Below are 18,492 nucleotides of genomic sequence, written 5' to 3' on the forward strand. Positions count from 1 at the left end.
AGAGACTACCAGTGTCACACAGCTTCACGGGAAAGAATTACATGAACTATCGGCTTGAGATAACAGTAAAAGTTGCGACATAAACGTCCTATACCATGGGATATCTACTTATGCTATTGCTTCTCTATGGTAATAATGACCAATTTGATTACATATACATAATAACATACATTTTTACTTTCCTTGCCCTATTACCATAGGTAAGGAAAGTATTGCTTTCCAAAAAAAATTAAGGTACCCTAATTTCAAGTTTTCTATACGTTTCAAGGTCCCCTGAGTCCAAAAACATGATTTTTGGGTGTTGGTCTGTGTGTGTGTGTGTGTGTGTGTGTGTGTGTGTGTGTGTGTGTGTGTGTGTGTGTGTGTGTGTGTGTGTGTGTGTGTGTGTGTGTGTGTGTGTGTGTGTGTGTGTGTGTGTGTGTGTGTGCGTCTGTTTACACGATATCTCATCTCCCAATTAACGGAATGACTTGAAATTTGGAACTTAAGGACCTTTCATTAAAAGGATCCGACACGAACAATTTCGATCAAATGCAATTCAAGATGGCGGCTAAAATGGCGAAAATGTTGTCAAAAACAGGGTTTTTCGTGATTTTCTCGGAAACGGCTCCAACGATTTTGATCAAATTCATACCTAAAATAGTCATCGATAAGCTCTATCAACTGCCACAAGTCCCATATCTGTAAAAAAAAAATCAAGTGGAGTAGATTGAGCATGAAAATCCCTACAATTAATGTTCAGTAACATTTTCACCTAAAATTGAAAATAAGCTTTAAATTCCAGAAAATGTGATTATTCAAATGCAAATTATGGTTGATTCTATTAAATCATTCACTATGAAGAGATAGCAGACCTCATGTGTGTCTCCAGCGTTATTGCCCTGTCACCAGCTGGCTCAAATCTTTGAATAGTAGACTTGAGATGCGCGGGAACACTAGCGTCAGGTGATCCATTTTCATAACGGCAAGGAAAGTTGTGTGAGTGCGCCACACCAGATTTTTCCTTTTATATTATCCTTGAAATGCAAAATTTCCAAAAACCTTGTATATACGTCGACGAGCAATTCAAAAAGGAACATATACCTGTCAAATTTCATGAAAATCTATTACCGCGTTTCACCGTAAATGCGCAACATATAAACAATTAAACATTAAGAGAAATGCCAAACCGTTGACTTGAATCTTAGACCTCACTTCGCTCGGTCAACAATCCCCGAACAGTATATTGAATGTGCGAGAATAACTAAAAAACTTAAGCAGAATATTAACACATGGATCAAATGCAATTACTTCTTCCATCTATGAGATGTTTCTTTCAAAGTTTACACTTATGACTTGTGTGCTTGCTTATCCTGCAATCCTTTGTTATTCATCTAGTACTTCAAATCTTATTTGTAACACCTGGCCCTATCGGTTTCTTTTTTCCATCCTACCCTTATTATTCTTCCCCCATCCAATCCTTTCATATCTACCGTCTATTTTCTAGTACATGGATATCCATAGTTGGAAAAACCCTTCAATTTGCCATCCTTTTTTTGCACCACTCTCTTTTTATTATGTATGTTTTAATGTGTATTGTTTTTGTTGTTGTTTGCATGTAATCTTTTTGTTAATCTCTATATTGGACTTGTATGTGTGTGTAAAAATAAATATATTGGACTTGTATGTGTATGTAGAAAAAAATAAATTGAATTGAATCTTGTAGATTTTGGAAGAGTTTTATATCACTCATTGATATTTTTTTTCACTGCAGTAATGTGAAATGAAGAATACAGAGAACGCGTTGTTCAATGTAATTCAAGGCCTTGTTGAGACTACTCATAGAATATTTGAAATTAATTATCTAGTCAATTTATTAGTCACTGATCTTCAAATAAACAACAGAAGACGCCATCACACTGATGTTTCAAGAATTTTCAGTCTCTCTGAGTTGTACCACCAAGGAAACATCATCTACTTCTACTTAGAGAGTAACTTAGGTACTTATTCCGTGGTTCTACATTGTTTAAAATGTTGCTAAACTTTTTAGCCAAATTACTAGTATTTTCTGTGTTCGTCCTGATATTGAATTCTGAGCAGTAAGTATCATCAATCTTGATATTATGCTAATCTCTCTTCCGAACATAAGTTCAGTCAATATAGACATGAAAAAATCTTGAGTGTTACACTCACATGCCTTTCCTTGCTCATTGTACTGTAAGCCGCATTCTCAAACGAGAATAATTCAAGGGAATAACTTAATTACTATTGGCGGCTACACATTTAAAACAAACATGATCAAACTATTGTATATATTGTTTTCAGAGTACCGGTACATTTTCCTTTGTGTAAATTGTGAGATTTGATGATTTTTAAAAAGTCGTCAAAACAGCCGTTCTACAGGTAAAATATCTCGAATACATGTTCTTTTGAATAAACTGCTCTAGCTACCTACCGGTACCTCATGCACGAGAAGGAGGTTACAAAGTCCATTTCTCAAGGATGGGGTGGACCCCCTGTTAGTTTCCCAGGACGGAGACTCATGCCAGTTGATAGATCTGATACAGGGTATGAATTTTTTAAAAAATCTGTCCACTCATTGTCGAGAAAATCAATGTAATGTCCCGGCTGCCTGAAAAGCAGTCGTTAGGTCATGTCAGAGGCCCTGAAATTGATCAGTTGCGACCTGAAAACTCTGACACCAGACCTGATCCAGCCAGGTCACTCGATATTATTATTATTATAAAAAATGAGTAATATATCAGGGAAAATCAATTTTTCTGAATTTCAGTTTTTAATCAACAATATCTCCCAATTATCACCATTCAAATGTAGATATAATTTAAACCCACTGGGCGTAATTTTGTCTCTACAATCTGAGAACAGGTAGAGTACTCCATCTCATATATGGTACTCTTTGTTTATAAAAGTTATCTACTCATCTAAATATTTATTTCTTGTTCTGAATATGTGAACTGTTATTTGTTTCCATTATAATGTAGTGTTAGTATGCAATTGGTCTTGCAAGACCTGGCAATACATTGTCGTCATTTGTGATAAAGAATCAATATACCCGTTACCAAATACCCAGGTACACTTAATAACAATTTTTAGCCTCAAATTGAGATTTCGCACAATGATAAAAGATGATCTATGAGGATAACCCGTTAGTTGCACTTAATTTCAGTATTTCCTAGTGTAGAGCTGCACATAAGAACACCTCATGGATCAAAATTTCAAACACTCATAACTTTTGACACAATGATCAGAGCTCATTCTTATAGGCTCGTCAATGCGGTTCAAAATCATATAGGTACCAAAAGTTAAATTTAGTCTGAAAATAAGAAATTTACTGTTGAGTGTACTTGAGCCATGATATATATAAAAAATAGACACAAAAATAGCAAAAAAAATACATACACAAACAATAGATACCTACATACACAAAAAATATCAAATTATTATCGTATTTTTGAAAAAGTAGAAGCATATAGCTCTAGCACGTACCGTAGTAGGCCTACACTTCATATTCATTGTAGGTAGCAGACATTTTTTTTAATTCAAATGATTACGGTACAGTATAAATCAAATTCTTAGCTAATAATACTTTTTTAATACGTTATTGTTATAAAGACTGTAGCCTATAATCAGTGATTATGCAGTATTATATCATCCTGTATTTTTTATTGATTTTTTAAGTTGATATAATAATGTTTTTTTTTTATAAAGATTTTATTATTTGACATAGATTTATTTTCATTTCATTTCCGTTTTTAGTATAAACTTAATACAGAGTCTTTCTAAATGATGGACCAATTTTCAAAAAAAAAATTATTTAAAATGTAAAATGGACAACCTTCATACCAATGGAAAGAGAAAGTTTCAACGTTTTTTTTAATACCTTACAAGTGTTCAATATGGTCTCCGGCTGCTGCGCGATCTGCTGATAGTCCAGGCGCTGGCTTACATTGAGCATACATGAGAGAGGCAGAGAATTTGACTTCGGATTATTGTTAGGGGGTCTTTAGTGTATATGAAACTCGATGTCGTCACGTCCCAGGGTGGTCGACAGCTTGGGGGGGAGGGGGGTAAGTTGTAAAAAACACACGTTTATAAAATCGCCTGTCCTGCAGTTACTATTCATAGTACAGCTTCTAATTTTTTATCAATATTATGTACACATAACTGGCTTTCAATGTGGTCCTATACATTTTTGCGATAAACCGCATAGTTTTTCCGTAAAAAAATAAAATATCTCGAAAAATGTATTTTTTTATTATGGACTTTTTGTTATTTCTCGAATATTCAAGTAATTAGCCGACTTAGAGGAAAAGGTTCCCAATAAACGTTGTAGGCCGTTTCTTGCTGAATCCAATGATATATATAGTTTGAGGGTTACGATCATGGATGCGGCGGTGGGTGGGGGATAAGTAGCACTGTTACGCTGCGGCGCGGTCCTACCCCATGATTAATGCGCGTAATGGCATGTCTATCGCATCGCTCCTACTAGTCTATGCATTCAAATTATGTATTACAGGAACGCTATCTTATGTATTTTCGGTCGCTGAACACGATTTTTCAACTCTCAAGCCTTAATAATTGATAATTCTCATCATAATATACTAATTATGGTCAAAATTACAAACTTCATCTCATTATCATTATTTATGATTACATTGTAATGATAAACCATCCTGTTAGGAATCCTAATGTGTTTCTCAGTCGATAAAAAACTGATATTCCATTAGGAGAGAATAATTATTCGATTTAGTTCAATGATCACGTTGGAATTGCGAAAGTCAAGTAATGGAGTAAGTTAAACAAATAATATAGGCTACCCCATATAGAGCACCGTGTAACAGGAGTAAAATATTTTATTTATATAAATTTACAGTTGAAGCACAAATAATGCCAATTACTATCATGTGATATGACTAAATATTTGATTACAAAGGAAATAAAACTCTAAAGCTGCGTTTACACCAGAGTTATTAAGGATATGTTAATATAACTTAATCTTTATAGATTCTATTAGATTGAACATAACTTATCATACATATGATGGACATATGTGTTTGCCAAGTTCCGTTCAATCTAATAAAATCTATAGAGATTAAGTTATTAACATTCAATCTAATAGAATCTATAAAGATTAAGTTATTAACATTTTGTTAATAACTTTGGTGCAAACGCAGCTTTATCAACTGATTTCTGTAACTTATATCTACGAATAGATACTTTTCATCTGGCTGAGTTTGACTGATTGTCTTGGGGTGGTACTTGAATGAAAGTGGAATGAGAGATATCTTTGTTGAATTTGAAATATTTGGAGAGAATACTGTTGGAAATCTATTGAGGGGAGATCAGTATAATTAAGGTGTGAGAGCAAGCAATCAATTCAATGAAACAAGGACTCATGAACGGTTCAAATATGAGAGATTGTCAAAGTATATTTGAAAGAAGTCAGGAGCTATTTGGGGAGTTTTTTAGAATCAAAATCAATGACTACTTGAAATTTATGACTGATAATTGTAACATAGCTTAAATTATCTTAAATTGTATTCATGCTCATAAGGAAGGACTCTGGTACTGCACATAGAAACTGTACGAGAAAAGATCCCATACTTTTTTCATTCAATCACACAAACTATGTTATAAAGTCTGTCTGTCTGTGTTATATCTAGAAAATATGAAAAAATACCCATAGAAGTAGAAAATAATTTCCAATAAGGAAACATTAGATCTATACAGTCAATACATTGACTCTCTGTCAAATGAAACATTTTTTCTTCAAGACTCTGATGGACAACAGAATCTGCAAAATGTTATGTCAGATTTCGCACTATGCATTGTGTTCTTGTCCCAACTTGTCGCGTTAGTGCGCAAGTCTCTTTGTCATCGGTCCACTTTCACTGTGTTTTCTGCAGTTCACGGATTACATCAGTTTTTGTCATGCTACATTTGTACATTAATTTTATTGTACATTTTGGTATTATTTAATATTATTTTGGAGTATTTCCTACCGTGTCTAGACGTTTTTTACGCATATCTTTTTCATCGACGTGGCTATACGTAGCTTCTTACAACGCAATTCGTGCATGCACTTTCCTGTTTCCTTCTTCACACAGCAATGGCGTAACAGTTCACATCAGCTTTTTTCCGTTCTTCAATTTTCGTCGCTTTCAATTCAAAATTTTCAATTCTCAAGTTTTAAATTCATGTTTATTCAACGTAGAATGTTTCTTCCAGTGCTTCGATAAAGTTTCAGTATTTTCGTTTCGTTAGTTTGTGAAATATCTTCAATCTCAGTATTTGGTATGTCAGAGCACGTTTCATTCGTCACGATTATTTCGAATTTTTATCTTCAATCCAAATTTATTCACTTCTCAGTGTGAGAACTCAAATCATTTTTATATTACTGATTATGAAAATCAAGTTTCCAGAACATTCAACATTCAGCAACAAGTTATATGATTGAACTGAACATTCATTTGCGGTAGGCATTTTGTGGTAGGGTTTGAGGCCCAATTTCGCATTCATTCGTTTCATTGAAGTAATTCTGGTCTCGCGGGACATTATTACTGGTGTGTTGCTTGCATTCCAAGATCACACTCTCATCATTTCACGGTGCAGTCAGACGTTCTGCTCTGTATCCGTTTTTGTTAGGTTAGTCAGCTAGCTACCTAATCATTCATTGCTAGATCGAAGTATTAGCAATTTTCATGTCTACCCCGTAGATGGTGTATCAGTTTCAATCAGTTCTTTTAGTGATCTACGAACATTTGTTACATTTCATTCACCATGCCAAGCATTTGGATGGTTGTCTATTCAGACATTCACTTAGCATCAGTGTTGTGATATTTGGCGGTAGCCAACTCAATTAGCTTTGCATTTCATTCACCGTGCCTAACTTTTGGACGGTTCATTCAATTCAAATTCAGTGAATCTTCAGCTACGTTACTTTCAAGTTTATGTGTTGCATATCTCAACTGTGTCACACCGTCATTGTGTCAGTCTTGCCCGTATTGCGCTGACAATAGTTAACCTGACATTACCCACTCATCGCTGTGTCGCCGCCGTTCCTGTGTCGTCACCACTGAGCCATCGCTGTTGGCTATCCTGATTCGTCACCATTCCAGTCCGGAGTCTGTCGCTCAGATTGATTCTTGTCCTGCTTGCGGGTCATCCAAGTCGCTGCTCTTCATGGCTCGCTGTCCAGTCCAGCTCCGGTAGCTCGCTCTGGTCCGCTCCATTTTGTGGGTCCATCCAGGTCTCCACCATCGTCCGGTATCATCGAGGGGGTCTCGATGTACTGCCCATCCAATTCAAGATTGGATCTCATGCTCTTCATGCATTTGATAAGTATTCTGTATCAATTTTGAATCATTATCAGCATTTTTCATTATTTGTTCAATTGCCTTGTTTGTTTAATTATTATTTGACCTTTTCAGGGTTTACTTGGAATTATTTATTTTAAAGTCGCGATTCCCATTTGTAGACACAACTTTTTACCAATATTTTTGGAAGTATTGCAAGTATTTGTACTTTACATTTTTCATATTGACTTATTTAAATATCGATCAATTTCCAATTAACTTTTTGTTTGTGTATTTAATTTGATCACATTTTATGACTTATGACCTATGTTTTACTTTTATCTCATCATGATGTATCTGATCATATCAGACTTATTGATCTATCATTTAAAGTTAGTCTAAGCCATTGTCAATTGCGTTCTTGAATACAGTGTCTGTTTCATTTCACTGTACTACCTATTTTATATTGTCTTTAAAATTATTAATTACATTGAATATATGCTTTTCAATTGACGTTCAACTCATGATTATTTAGTGTATCTAATAAAACCTATCCAGAACTACAAAGGTTTTAATATGTCCTGAAAGCGTTTGTTTATTACTCAACATTTAGTATTTATATTTAATTGTTCTTTATTGTCAAACTACATTTACCTTTTGTATTTTTTGCGATTACTCATTGACCTGACTTTTCTCTATTACTTATTGTCATTTGAAGGTTTATTTTCTCTTTGAATTTATGCACTAGCTCATTACGGAGCATTACATATAGTAGGTTTATACTTATTCATTAGTCACAAATTGTTTTTTAATTTGAATGACGAACGATCTCAATGCTAAAATTATAACATTCAAGTCCCAGAATTTATTACTGTAGGCACTTTATTCATAAATGTATGTTTGCTATATATAATATATAAGTTTTTCAGTTATACATTTTCAGTATTTCAGTACTTGCATCATGGTTTGTAATGTATCAATCAATTTCACTAGGAATTTGGTCTTGTACCTAAATTAAATTTTCCTGTTATCAAGTCAGCATTTATCAATTGACAATCTCAATTTTTACTGTTTCAATTTTTTACTATGTCATTTTTTATTTCTCGTCAGTCAACTGCCCTGTGTGGCATTTCCTAAATTTAAGACAATATGTCACGTTTCTCAGAGTATATAATAAATCTATTGAATTGTTTTACTTAAACCTTATTTTTTTATTTGGCGTCTTTCCCAGCTACCAGTTTTATTATAAATTATCATTCATTTTTTGGCATGTTGGATTTGTGCAGTAGTACAATAAATATACAATTCATACATCTTAACAATTTTTATTTACAAAAGCATTTCTTACAGTCCACTATTATTTCATTCAGTGGCACAGATCACACAGTTATCAATGGTCTGGAAGCAAGTGAAGAAGTGTGTGATTCTCTTTTGAACGTATAGAAAGAAATAGTTATTCGGTCTCCAACGATTTTTATCTGAACATAGTTGTGGCAAATTGTAGAAGTGTATTCTCACCTATAAAAAGAAACAGAGTTCTTTCATTCTCCACGATGCAATCAAACAAAAATCCTAGTCTTAGTGAATTCTAGAACAAAAAGATCTGATCTCTGTATTTTTACTAGTTAGCTGTTTAAAGATAATTCAGCATTGAAGTTTTAGTGCAGCATGCATTTCTACAATAACCGCAATCTCTGTCAACATCTGATGGATATTTGAAAAAAAAACTCTCAATCTCACTTGGCCCATAAAATTGTAAGTGAAACTAGTTGTGGATTTGACTAAATCCCTAAATATCGTTGACAAATTCCATAATGATGACATGGCTCTCCTGAATTCAACTCCTACTTCACTTTTCAAAACTTCAATACGCTGCAAGATTATGGTAACTTTGTGATGAGAAGAGTTATGAAAATTCTCAATAAAGATGGAGTGATACAGGTGGACATAGCTTCTCATGTCTATGGTCTAAAATCAAACAAAGGTAGTGAACATATTAAAAGCAGCAGAGTAAAAGAATCACTCCAATAATATGCTCTCCAAACCATCGAGACTTGATTTCTAAATCTGTGGCAGAGATTTATTAATGTGACATGCAAGAATCTATAAAGGAATAATCCATACGTTAGCTACGTGCAGGAATACATAAATTCATTCATTTGTGGATAAAATTACAAATCATATAAATATGTTTGGGAATGAATAACAGGCAAGAACAGTCTACCATAAACAGTCTACAAAACGGGAATACCATAATGGATGAATCAATCAAAAGTTAGTGAAATATCATTATAATAATACTGTTAGAAATAATATGGATGAATATTTAAATTTTCATTTCATTTTGATTTGACACGCATATCTATTATTATATTGGATATAATTTCTCAAAAGTTCACAACAAACTGAAGATTCACGAGAGATTAACATTTTCATACTAAACATAATCATTATGATAATGAATGAATGATGAATTCCATTTCCACCATGAAGAACTAAGAAATTCCACAAATATTTCTTGGAAATTAACTGACCACTATACCAAGTAAGCGTGGCCAGTGTGCAATTAATAATATAATTTAGCCTGCAGCGCATCACAATAAATTAATTTGAGATAGAACATAAACATATATGAATATTATCTTTATTCTATCCTAATATATTTCTTGAAACCCAAGTTTCGTTCATTTCAAACAGTCATTTCTTAGTTTCCTTGCAGAATGAGATGAAGTTTCTAATTTTTACCATAATTAGTATATTATGATGAGAATTATCAATTATTAAGGCTTGAGAGTTGAAAAATCGTGTTCAGCGACCGAAAATACATAAGATAGCGTTCCTGTAATACATAATTTGAATGCATAGACTAGTAGGAGCGATGCGATAGACAGGCCATTATGCGCATTAATCATGGGGTAGGACCGCGCCGCAGCGTAACAGTGCTACTTATCCCCCTCCCACCGCCGCATCCATGATCGTAACCCTCAAACTATATATATCATTGGATTCAGCAAGAAACGGCCTACAACGTTTATTAGGAGCCTTTTCCTCTAAGTCGGCTAATTACTTGAATATTCGAGAAATAACAAAAAGTCCATAATAAAAAAATACATTTTTCGAGATATTTTATTTTTTTACGGAAAAACTATGCGGTTTATCGCAAAAATGTATAGGACCCCATTGAAAGCCAGTTATGTGTACATAATATTGAGAAAAAATTAAAAGCTGTACTATGAATAGTAACTGCAGGACAGGCGATTTTATAAACGCGCGTTTTTTACAACTTACCCCCCTCCCCCCCAAGCTGTCCACCCTGGGATGTGACGACATCGAGTTTCATATACACTATAGACCTTCTAACAATAATCCGAAGTCAAATTTTCTGCCTCTCTCATGTATGCTCAATGTAAGCCAGCGCCTGGACTATGAACCGTATCACTGCTGCCGTGCACTCAATAAAACCATCAGATACGCTTTCTTGCATGTGGGACGAGTTTGGCTACCGCGTAGATGTTTGCTGTGCAGCAGCGGTACAGTAGGCCACATTGAACACTTGTAAAGTATTAAAAAAACGGTGAAACTTTCTCTTTCCATTGGTATAAAGGTTGTCCATTTTGCATTTTTACTTTAATAAATCCCAATTTTTGAAAATGGGTCCATCATTTAGAAAGACTCTGTATTTCAATAGGCCTACCTTCTTTTAATGAAGAATGTCAATGTAAAATCTGACAAAGCATTTATTGTAACGGTTCCACTTGTTACTCGTTCCGCTACTACGTAGACATCATGTCATCATTTTCCGTCTGCGCTGTCCGGTCACAGTCACGGTTCTACGGCACTGCTATTATCAAGTTGGTTTCCTATATTATCCGTCATGTTATTTGCCGTTTCAATTTTAATATTTGTACTATTCAATTTTTTGGAATTTAATTTGTCTTTAGGCATCTTACCTTCTAGATATTTGCTACTTTTTCACCAAACGTTTGTAAACGTTTCATGTACGTGGCTGACATTTCCGCTTTCCTTTTGTTGCTTGAGCGTCGGTCTGTCTTCTTGTCTTTCAATGGAGTCTAGTCAGTGAGTGCACATCTCGCTCCCAGTCTAAACTTTTCATCCAAATTCATCTAGTTTACAGAACGTTTTTAAAAGTGAATTATTCTTTCAAATTAATTCGTTTATTCTATTCTTCAATTGTGATTCAATTATTCATCGATTTCTTCACATATTTACGCTGATAGACTTTGTCAAGATTGCAACCTTGTGTAGGCGTTTATTCATATTCATCTGATCTACGGAACGTTTTTAAAAGTGAATTATTCTTTCAAATTGGTCGTTTATTCTATTCTTCAATTGTGATTCAATTATTCATCGATTTCTTCACATATTTACGCTGATAAACTTTGTCAAGTTCACAACCTTGTGTGGGCGTCAATTGCCATTCTTCTAACAATTGGCTTCACCTTGTGAAACTCGAACTTTCAAGTTCATCAACTCCACCGTTTGGAAATCAATCTAAAAATTCCACAACTTGAAAGTCGGATTATTCGTTTGGAATTCTACATGCTCCTGCTCACACTTCCACTGGGGGATTTGCCTGCTGTGGTGGACACTTCCATTCTTGTCATCGCATGGCCAGATCACATCGTCGCTTGCTGATGTCCTGTTCTCTTGGGTACAGCGGATTCCTTGCCTGTCTGCCTGGCTGCATCTCTTCTTCAAAATTTTATTCAGGTTACGTAAATTGTTCTATTCAATTTTCATTTACGCATGTATTACATAATTGTTCTATTGATGTCTATCTTGACATTCAATTCACTGAGGCCACTGACGCCTATTAATTGTTCTATTGATGTCTATCTTGACATTCAATTCACTGAGGCCACTGACGCCTATTAATTGTTCTATTGATGTCTATCTTGACATTCAATTCACTGAGGCCACCGACGCCTATTAATTGTTCTACTGATGTCTATCTTGACATTCAATTCACTGAGGCCACCGACGCCCATTAATTGTTCTACTGATGTCCATCTTGACATTCAATTCACTGAGGCCACCGATGCCTATTAATTGTTCTATTGATGTCTATCTTGACATTCAATTCACTGAGGCCACTGACACCTATTAATCGTTCTATTGATGTCTATCTTGACATTCAATTCATTGAAGGCCCATGTCACCTGTATTCAACTTGGACAATTTTTACATTGTATTTAATAGCTACCCTTAGCTCTTAAGTGTCAATTTAAGGCCACTGACGCCTATTAATCGTTCTATTGATGTCTATCTTGACATTCTATTCATTGGAGGCCTATGTCGCCTGTATTTAACTTGGACAATCTTTACATTGTATTTAATAGCTACCCTTAGCTCTTAAGTGTCATTTTAAGGCCACTGACACCTATTTATTGTTCTATTGATGTCTATCTTGACATTCAATTCACTGTGGCCACCGACGCCTATTAATTGTTCAATAATTGATGTCTAACTTGACATTTAATTTACTGAAGGCCTATGCTGCCTATATTACTTTATTCTATTTGTTGAGCACTATCTACAGCTCATTGTCTTTTATTACTATTCCTTTTGTGAATCATTAAGATTGAATTTGCAGCAATAACTTTTCATTATAGCACTCAATTTATATTTGCAATTCAGGTATCATTAATAATACCTTTTTGATTATTGTCAGGCTTCAATGGTCATTAATGTCATTGACCTAATTTCATTTAAATTTTGTATTTCTATAACGTTTTTTATCACATGTTGTAATTATCTCAAGATTTTTCGACTCAATCTACTTACAATTGTTTTTGTATATGGCCATCTGCCTATTATTATTTTATTATTATTAAATATTATCTTGTTGACTCATTTGGTCTTTTATTGGCATACTTACCACACTTCAAGCTATCAGTATTTTTATGCACAGAATTCAAAGATTTACTTGTAGGTATTAATACCAACTATCATTCACAGTCCACTGCCCTGACATTGGATTCTGTCATAAAAATTGGTCCTCCAGCCCGTTCATTTTTGATCCAGTGTTTACCTAGGATAATTGTTAATTGGACCAATTGGATAAAAATTGGTCCTCCAGCCCGTTCAGTTTTGATCCAGTGTTTACCCAGGATAATTGTTAATTTTCATTACCCATTTCTTGGTCCATTAGGGTTTCAGTGACCGTGTGCCTAATAGTCTAGCTTGACGCCAATGATTAGGTCCCACACTAGAGTATATTTTATTCCATTGTACCTTTGTATGTTTGTATTGTTTAATATTAAGCATTCACACACTTGTTTCAAATTTTCAGTACTGGCTGCAACTCAAAGCATGCTGCGACGTGTATGCACCAGCTATCAACTATATTGTACCCTGAGAGACTGAACCGCACTGAACTGGTCACAGACGGCTATTGCGCATTGAGAAAACAACACACGGCAAACTACACCGCCTTACAAGCTCGCTACTTGACTCGCCGCACAGCAAGCTTGATACAACTTGCCTCAAACGCACAGGCGTGCCTCTCTGCGTACTGGACCAGCGCCCAAAGTTGCTTATTGGCGCAGCAATCGCATTGCTACAGTGCAGTATAGTTTTGTTCACTCAGGTTTTTCTGTTAGTTTTTAAGCATGTCCAATCATGAGGAAGATTCACTTCCTGAGCCTTCTGCTCTTTTCAATGCAAGAGACAATTTACACCAGGAAATAGATTGGTTCATAACCAACTATAACGATTATGTTGTGAACACTGAAGCCACTTATTATCAATTGTTGACTGTCAAAAACGAACTAGGTTCACTCAGAATTAAGTATGATAAGATTCATGAACAGTTATGGAATGTAGAGTTGCAAGCACAAGATACTTCAACTCATTTTGAAATACTTAATAAGTTCATCTCCATTGCCTCTAAGGCAAACGCTGCATTAACTGCCTTTGAAAGCAGACAACGCAACAATGAGGCCACTGCTGGTGCTTCCCAGCGGCCAACATCTCAAAACTCACATTTGGCAAATTTTCAGTTGCCTCAGATTCCGCTTCCACACTTCAATGGGGAGCTTTCAAAATGGCAAGCATTCTCAAGTGCTTTTACCAATATTATTGGTAATCAGGATAATATTAATGACTCATTGAAATTTTTCTATCTTCGTCAATCACTCAGTGGTGAAGCTCTTGCTAGAGTGGAACACATTGAAGCTGACGAAAATGGTTTTCAGCTTGCATGGAACCTCTTAAGGGAGAGGTATGACAATAAGAGATTAATTGCTGCCAGGCACGTCACGGCAATTGAATCTCCTCCTACTATAAAACGTAACTGTCCGCAATCATTACAGGCATTCATTGACTTTTGCAAGTCCCACATTACCGCGCTTGAAGCGCTTCAACTTGGAGTCCAAATCAAGGACTTATTGTACATGCACAAAATGTTGTTGCAGTTGGATACTGCTACTGTTCGAGAATGGGAAAAGAGTGTTGGTATACACGACATTCCCACCATTGATAAATTTTGGAATTTTCTGGAATCACAATGCAAAATCATGGAAGCTGTTGCTTCAAGCTCAGCTAACCATCATCAAGGAAATGTACAGCAAAGTACATCCAACTCGGTTGTTGCTCATAGCAAGCCGAAGTTCAATCAAAATCAATCGAATGTTCAATCTAGGATGCAGGTTACTACCTCTTCTATGTCACCTTGTAGTTTTTGTAATTCTGTTGGTCATTTTCCAAATCGTTGTAATGAATTATTGAAGTTGCAGGTTACTGATTGTTGGAATGCTGTCCGTGACAAAAGGTTATGTTATAATTGCCTCAAGCCTTTCACACCCAATCATATTTGTTCGGACAAATCGTGTACACTTTGTGGCAAGAGTCACCACACTGTTCTTCATAGGTCATATCCTCAATCGCGAGACACTCCTAAGGATAAGGTAACCTCAAATGTTATTCATTCTCAATCTTTTGCTCCCTCCAAGGGTAAGAATGCTGGCTTGAATTCCGTCATGGTTCAGAATGCGGAAACAACTAAGCAAGCTGTTTCTCATGCAGAACAGCCTCAGAAGAACTCTCATGTCACAATGAGCTCCACTTCGTCACTGTGTTTGCAACAGCAATCAACTGTCGCCTTGTTACCTACTGCCGAAGTTTTGGTTCAATCTTCTAGTGGGGAATTTATTAAAGCAACCACGCTTTTAGATTCTTGCTCTGATTGTAATTTGATGTCAACTAGGTTGGCTGAAAAATTGTCACTTGTTACCTTGTATTCGGACACTTTGATTCATAGTGTAGGTGAGAATAAGACCAAATCATCTATTTCTCATTCAGTTTGCTTGTCTTCATCTGATCGTTTGTGGTCGGTTGAAGAAAATTGTATTGTAGTTGATAGCATATCATCTAATGTTCCTAGTGTGAACATTGATCTTTCTAAAATTTCAATTCCTGTTGAACTCAAATTAGTGGATCCATTGTTTGATCAGCCTAAGCCTGTAGATTTGTTACTTGGTGCTGGCATATTCGCATCTGTACTTCAGCCTGGTAAATTGTATCTAGCTCAAAACGCTCCCATTCTTCAGAAAACCAGTCTAGGTTGGGTCATATTTGGTTCTTGTAAAGCTATTCATCCTATTGCAGCACCTCGTTCATGCCTCCCTGCTTCGCCTGTGGCCGCTCCCCATAGGGTCATGTCGAATTTTCTAACTTCAAATGATGTCTCTCATCAGTTAGAGAAATCAGTTCAGATATCAGTTCAGGAAATCAGTTCTCAATCAGTTCAGGTATTAGCTACCACTTCTTCTCATAATGATGTTATCTCAGGCATAATCAATAGTTGCTCCACCTATCACAAAATTGTTCGTACAACGGCGTATGATCTATGATTCATTCATAATTGTAGGAAACAAAATTCAGTCGCTCTGCGCTTTGGTCAATTAGCTGTCTCTGAAATTTTAGAAGCTGAAAATTGTATCTTCAAATCCATTCAAGAAGAAGCTTTCTCTGCTGAACTTAAAGCATTGCGTCAAAATCAGGAGCTATTGCCTAATAGCTCTATTGAAGCCTTGTCACCATTCATTCACTCAGATTCACTGCTCAGAGTTGGTGGACGTTTGCAAAATGCAAATGCTTCCTTTGATCATAAGCATCAAATATTGTTGCCCAGCAATCACAAATTCACTCGTGCATTGATTGTTGCTCACCATCGTCGTCTAAGTCATGCTGGTGTGCAGGCCACCATGGCCAGTGTAAGACAACGATTTTGGTTTCCCTCCACCCATTGCACCATCAAAAGTGTATTGCGGCATTGCATAATGTGTTTTCGCTTTTCAGCTCTTCGTTCTGAGCAAATCATGGGTAGTTTACCAGCGGCCTGCATTCAGGCTAATTTTCCCTTTTACAATTGTGGTTTGGATTACGCCGGTCCTATTTCCATTTGTGTAGGCGGCCCCAAATCTCGTACTTTTTCTCCACCACTCTTCAGAAAAAAGACCCATTCCTCCACCACTCTTCAGAAAAAAGGCAAATGGCTAAACAATTGTGAAAATTTGAAGGTCGGTACGGTTGTCATCTTGAAGGATCCTGGTTCCGCACAGTCCACTTGAAAGCTGGCGCGCACTACTGAAGTTCAGGATGACAAGGTTCGAGTTGTCACTGTTCTCACTCCCTCCGGCACTTTAAAGAGAGCTATTTCGAGTTTAGCACCTCTTCCCATTGATGAGGATTCTAGTTAATCCCCTTGCTCTTATGGTTCATTTCGTATTTTCAGGTTTCATTGTTTTTTCCCCTGGTTCTCACATGGGGCCCAGTTTTCAACTTCCAATTGCCTTGCCAGATTTTACATATTTCTCACCTTTTCTTATTGTGCCATACCCCCGTATGACAGAAGGGGCCCAGTTTATGTAAAATCTGACAAAGCATTTATTGTAACAGTTCCACTTGTTACTCGTTCCGCTACTACGTAGACATCATGTCATCATTTTCCATCTGCGCTGTCCGGTGACATCACAGTCACGGTTCTACGGCACTACTATTATCAAGTTGGTTTCCTATATTATTTGTTGTGTTATTTGTCATTTCAATTTTAATAATGTACTATTCGATTTTTTGGAATTTAATTTGTCTTTAGGCATCTTACCTTCTAGATATTTGCTACTTTTTCACCAAACGTTTGTAAACGTTTCATGTACGTGGCTGACATTTCCGCTTTCCTTTTGTTGCTTGAGCGTCAGTCTGTCTTCTTGTCTTTCAATGGAGTCTAGTCGGTGAGTGCACATCTCGCTCCCGGTCTAAACTTTTCATCCAAATTCATCTAGTTTACAGAACGTTTTTAAAAGTGAATTATTCTTTCAAATTAATTTGTTTATTCTATTCTTCAATTGTGATTCAATTATTCATCGATTTCTTCACATATTTACGCTGATAGACTTTGTCAAGATTGCAACCTCGTGTAGGCGTTTATCCATATTCATCTGATCTATGGAATGTTTTTAAAAGTGAATTATTCTTTCAAATTAATTCGTTTATTCTATTCTTCAATTGTGATTCAATTATTCATCGATTTCTTCACATATTTACGCTGATAGACTTTGTCAAGATTGCAACCTCGTGTAGGCATTTATTCATATTCATCTGATCTATGGAACGTTTTTAAAAGTGAATTATTCTTTCAAATTAATTCGTTTATTCTATTCTTCAATTGTGATTCAATTATTTATCGATTTCTTCACATATTTACACTGATAAACTTTGTCAAGTTCACAACCTCGTGTGGGCGTCAATTGCCATTCTTCTAACAATTGGCTTCACCTCGTGAAACTCAAACTTTCAAGTTCATCATCTCTAACGTTTGGAAATCAATCTAAAAATTCCACAATTTGAAAGTCGGATTATTTGTTTGGAATTCTACATGCTCCTGCTCACACTTCCACTGGGGGATTTGCCTGCTGTGGTGGACGCTTCCATTCTTGTCATCGCATGGACAGATCATATCGTCACTTGCTGATGTCCTGTTCTCTTGGGTAGGTACTGCGGATTCCTTGCCTGTCTGCCTGGCTGCATCTCTTCTTCAAAATTTTATTCAGGTTACATAAATCGTTCTATTCAATTTTCATTTACACATGTATTACATAATTGTTCTATTGATGTCTATCTTGACATTCAATTCACTGAGGCCACTGACGCCTATTAATTGTTCTATTGATGTCTA

At 35.8% G+C, this 18,492-nt stretch overlaps 1 protein-coding gene across 3 annotated transcripts in view; it reads left to right on the forward strand.

Moving 5' to 3' along the window:
* The first annotated feature begins 1,874 nt into the window (after positions 1 to 1,874).
* LOC111046212 overlaps positions 1,875 to 18,492 on the forward strand; it is a 33,062-nt gene continuing 16,444 nt past the window's right edge. The window contains exon 1 of one of the 3 annotated variants that reach the window (XM_039425597.1): positions 1,875 to 2,078. In XM_039425597.1, the coding sequence (XP_039281531.1) occupies positions 2,011 to 2,078 (68 nt within the window). In that variant the 5' untranslated portion in view covers positions 1,875 to 2,010. Of the gene's footprint in view, positions 2,079 to 11,066; positions 11,147 to 17,519; positions 17,549 to 18,492 lie in introns of those variants that run through there. The other 2 variants (XM_039425598.1, XM_039425599.1) reach the window with 2 other exon arrangements.

This window comes from Nilaparvata lugens, chromosome 4 (assembly GCF_014356525.2).
Source record: "Nilaparvata lugens isolate BPH chromosome 4, ASM1435652v1, whole genome shotgun sequence".
Lineage (NCBI taxonomy): Eukaryota > Metazoa > Arthropoda > Insecta > Hemiptera > Delphacidae > Nilaparvata > Nilaparvata lugens.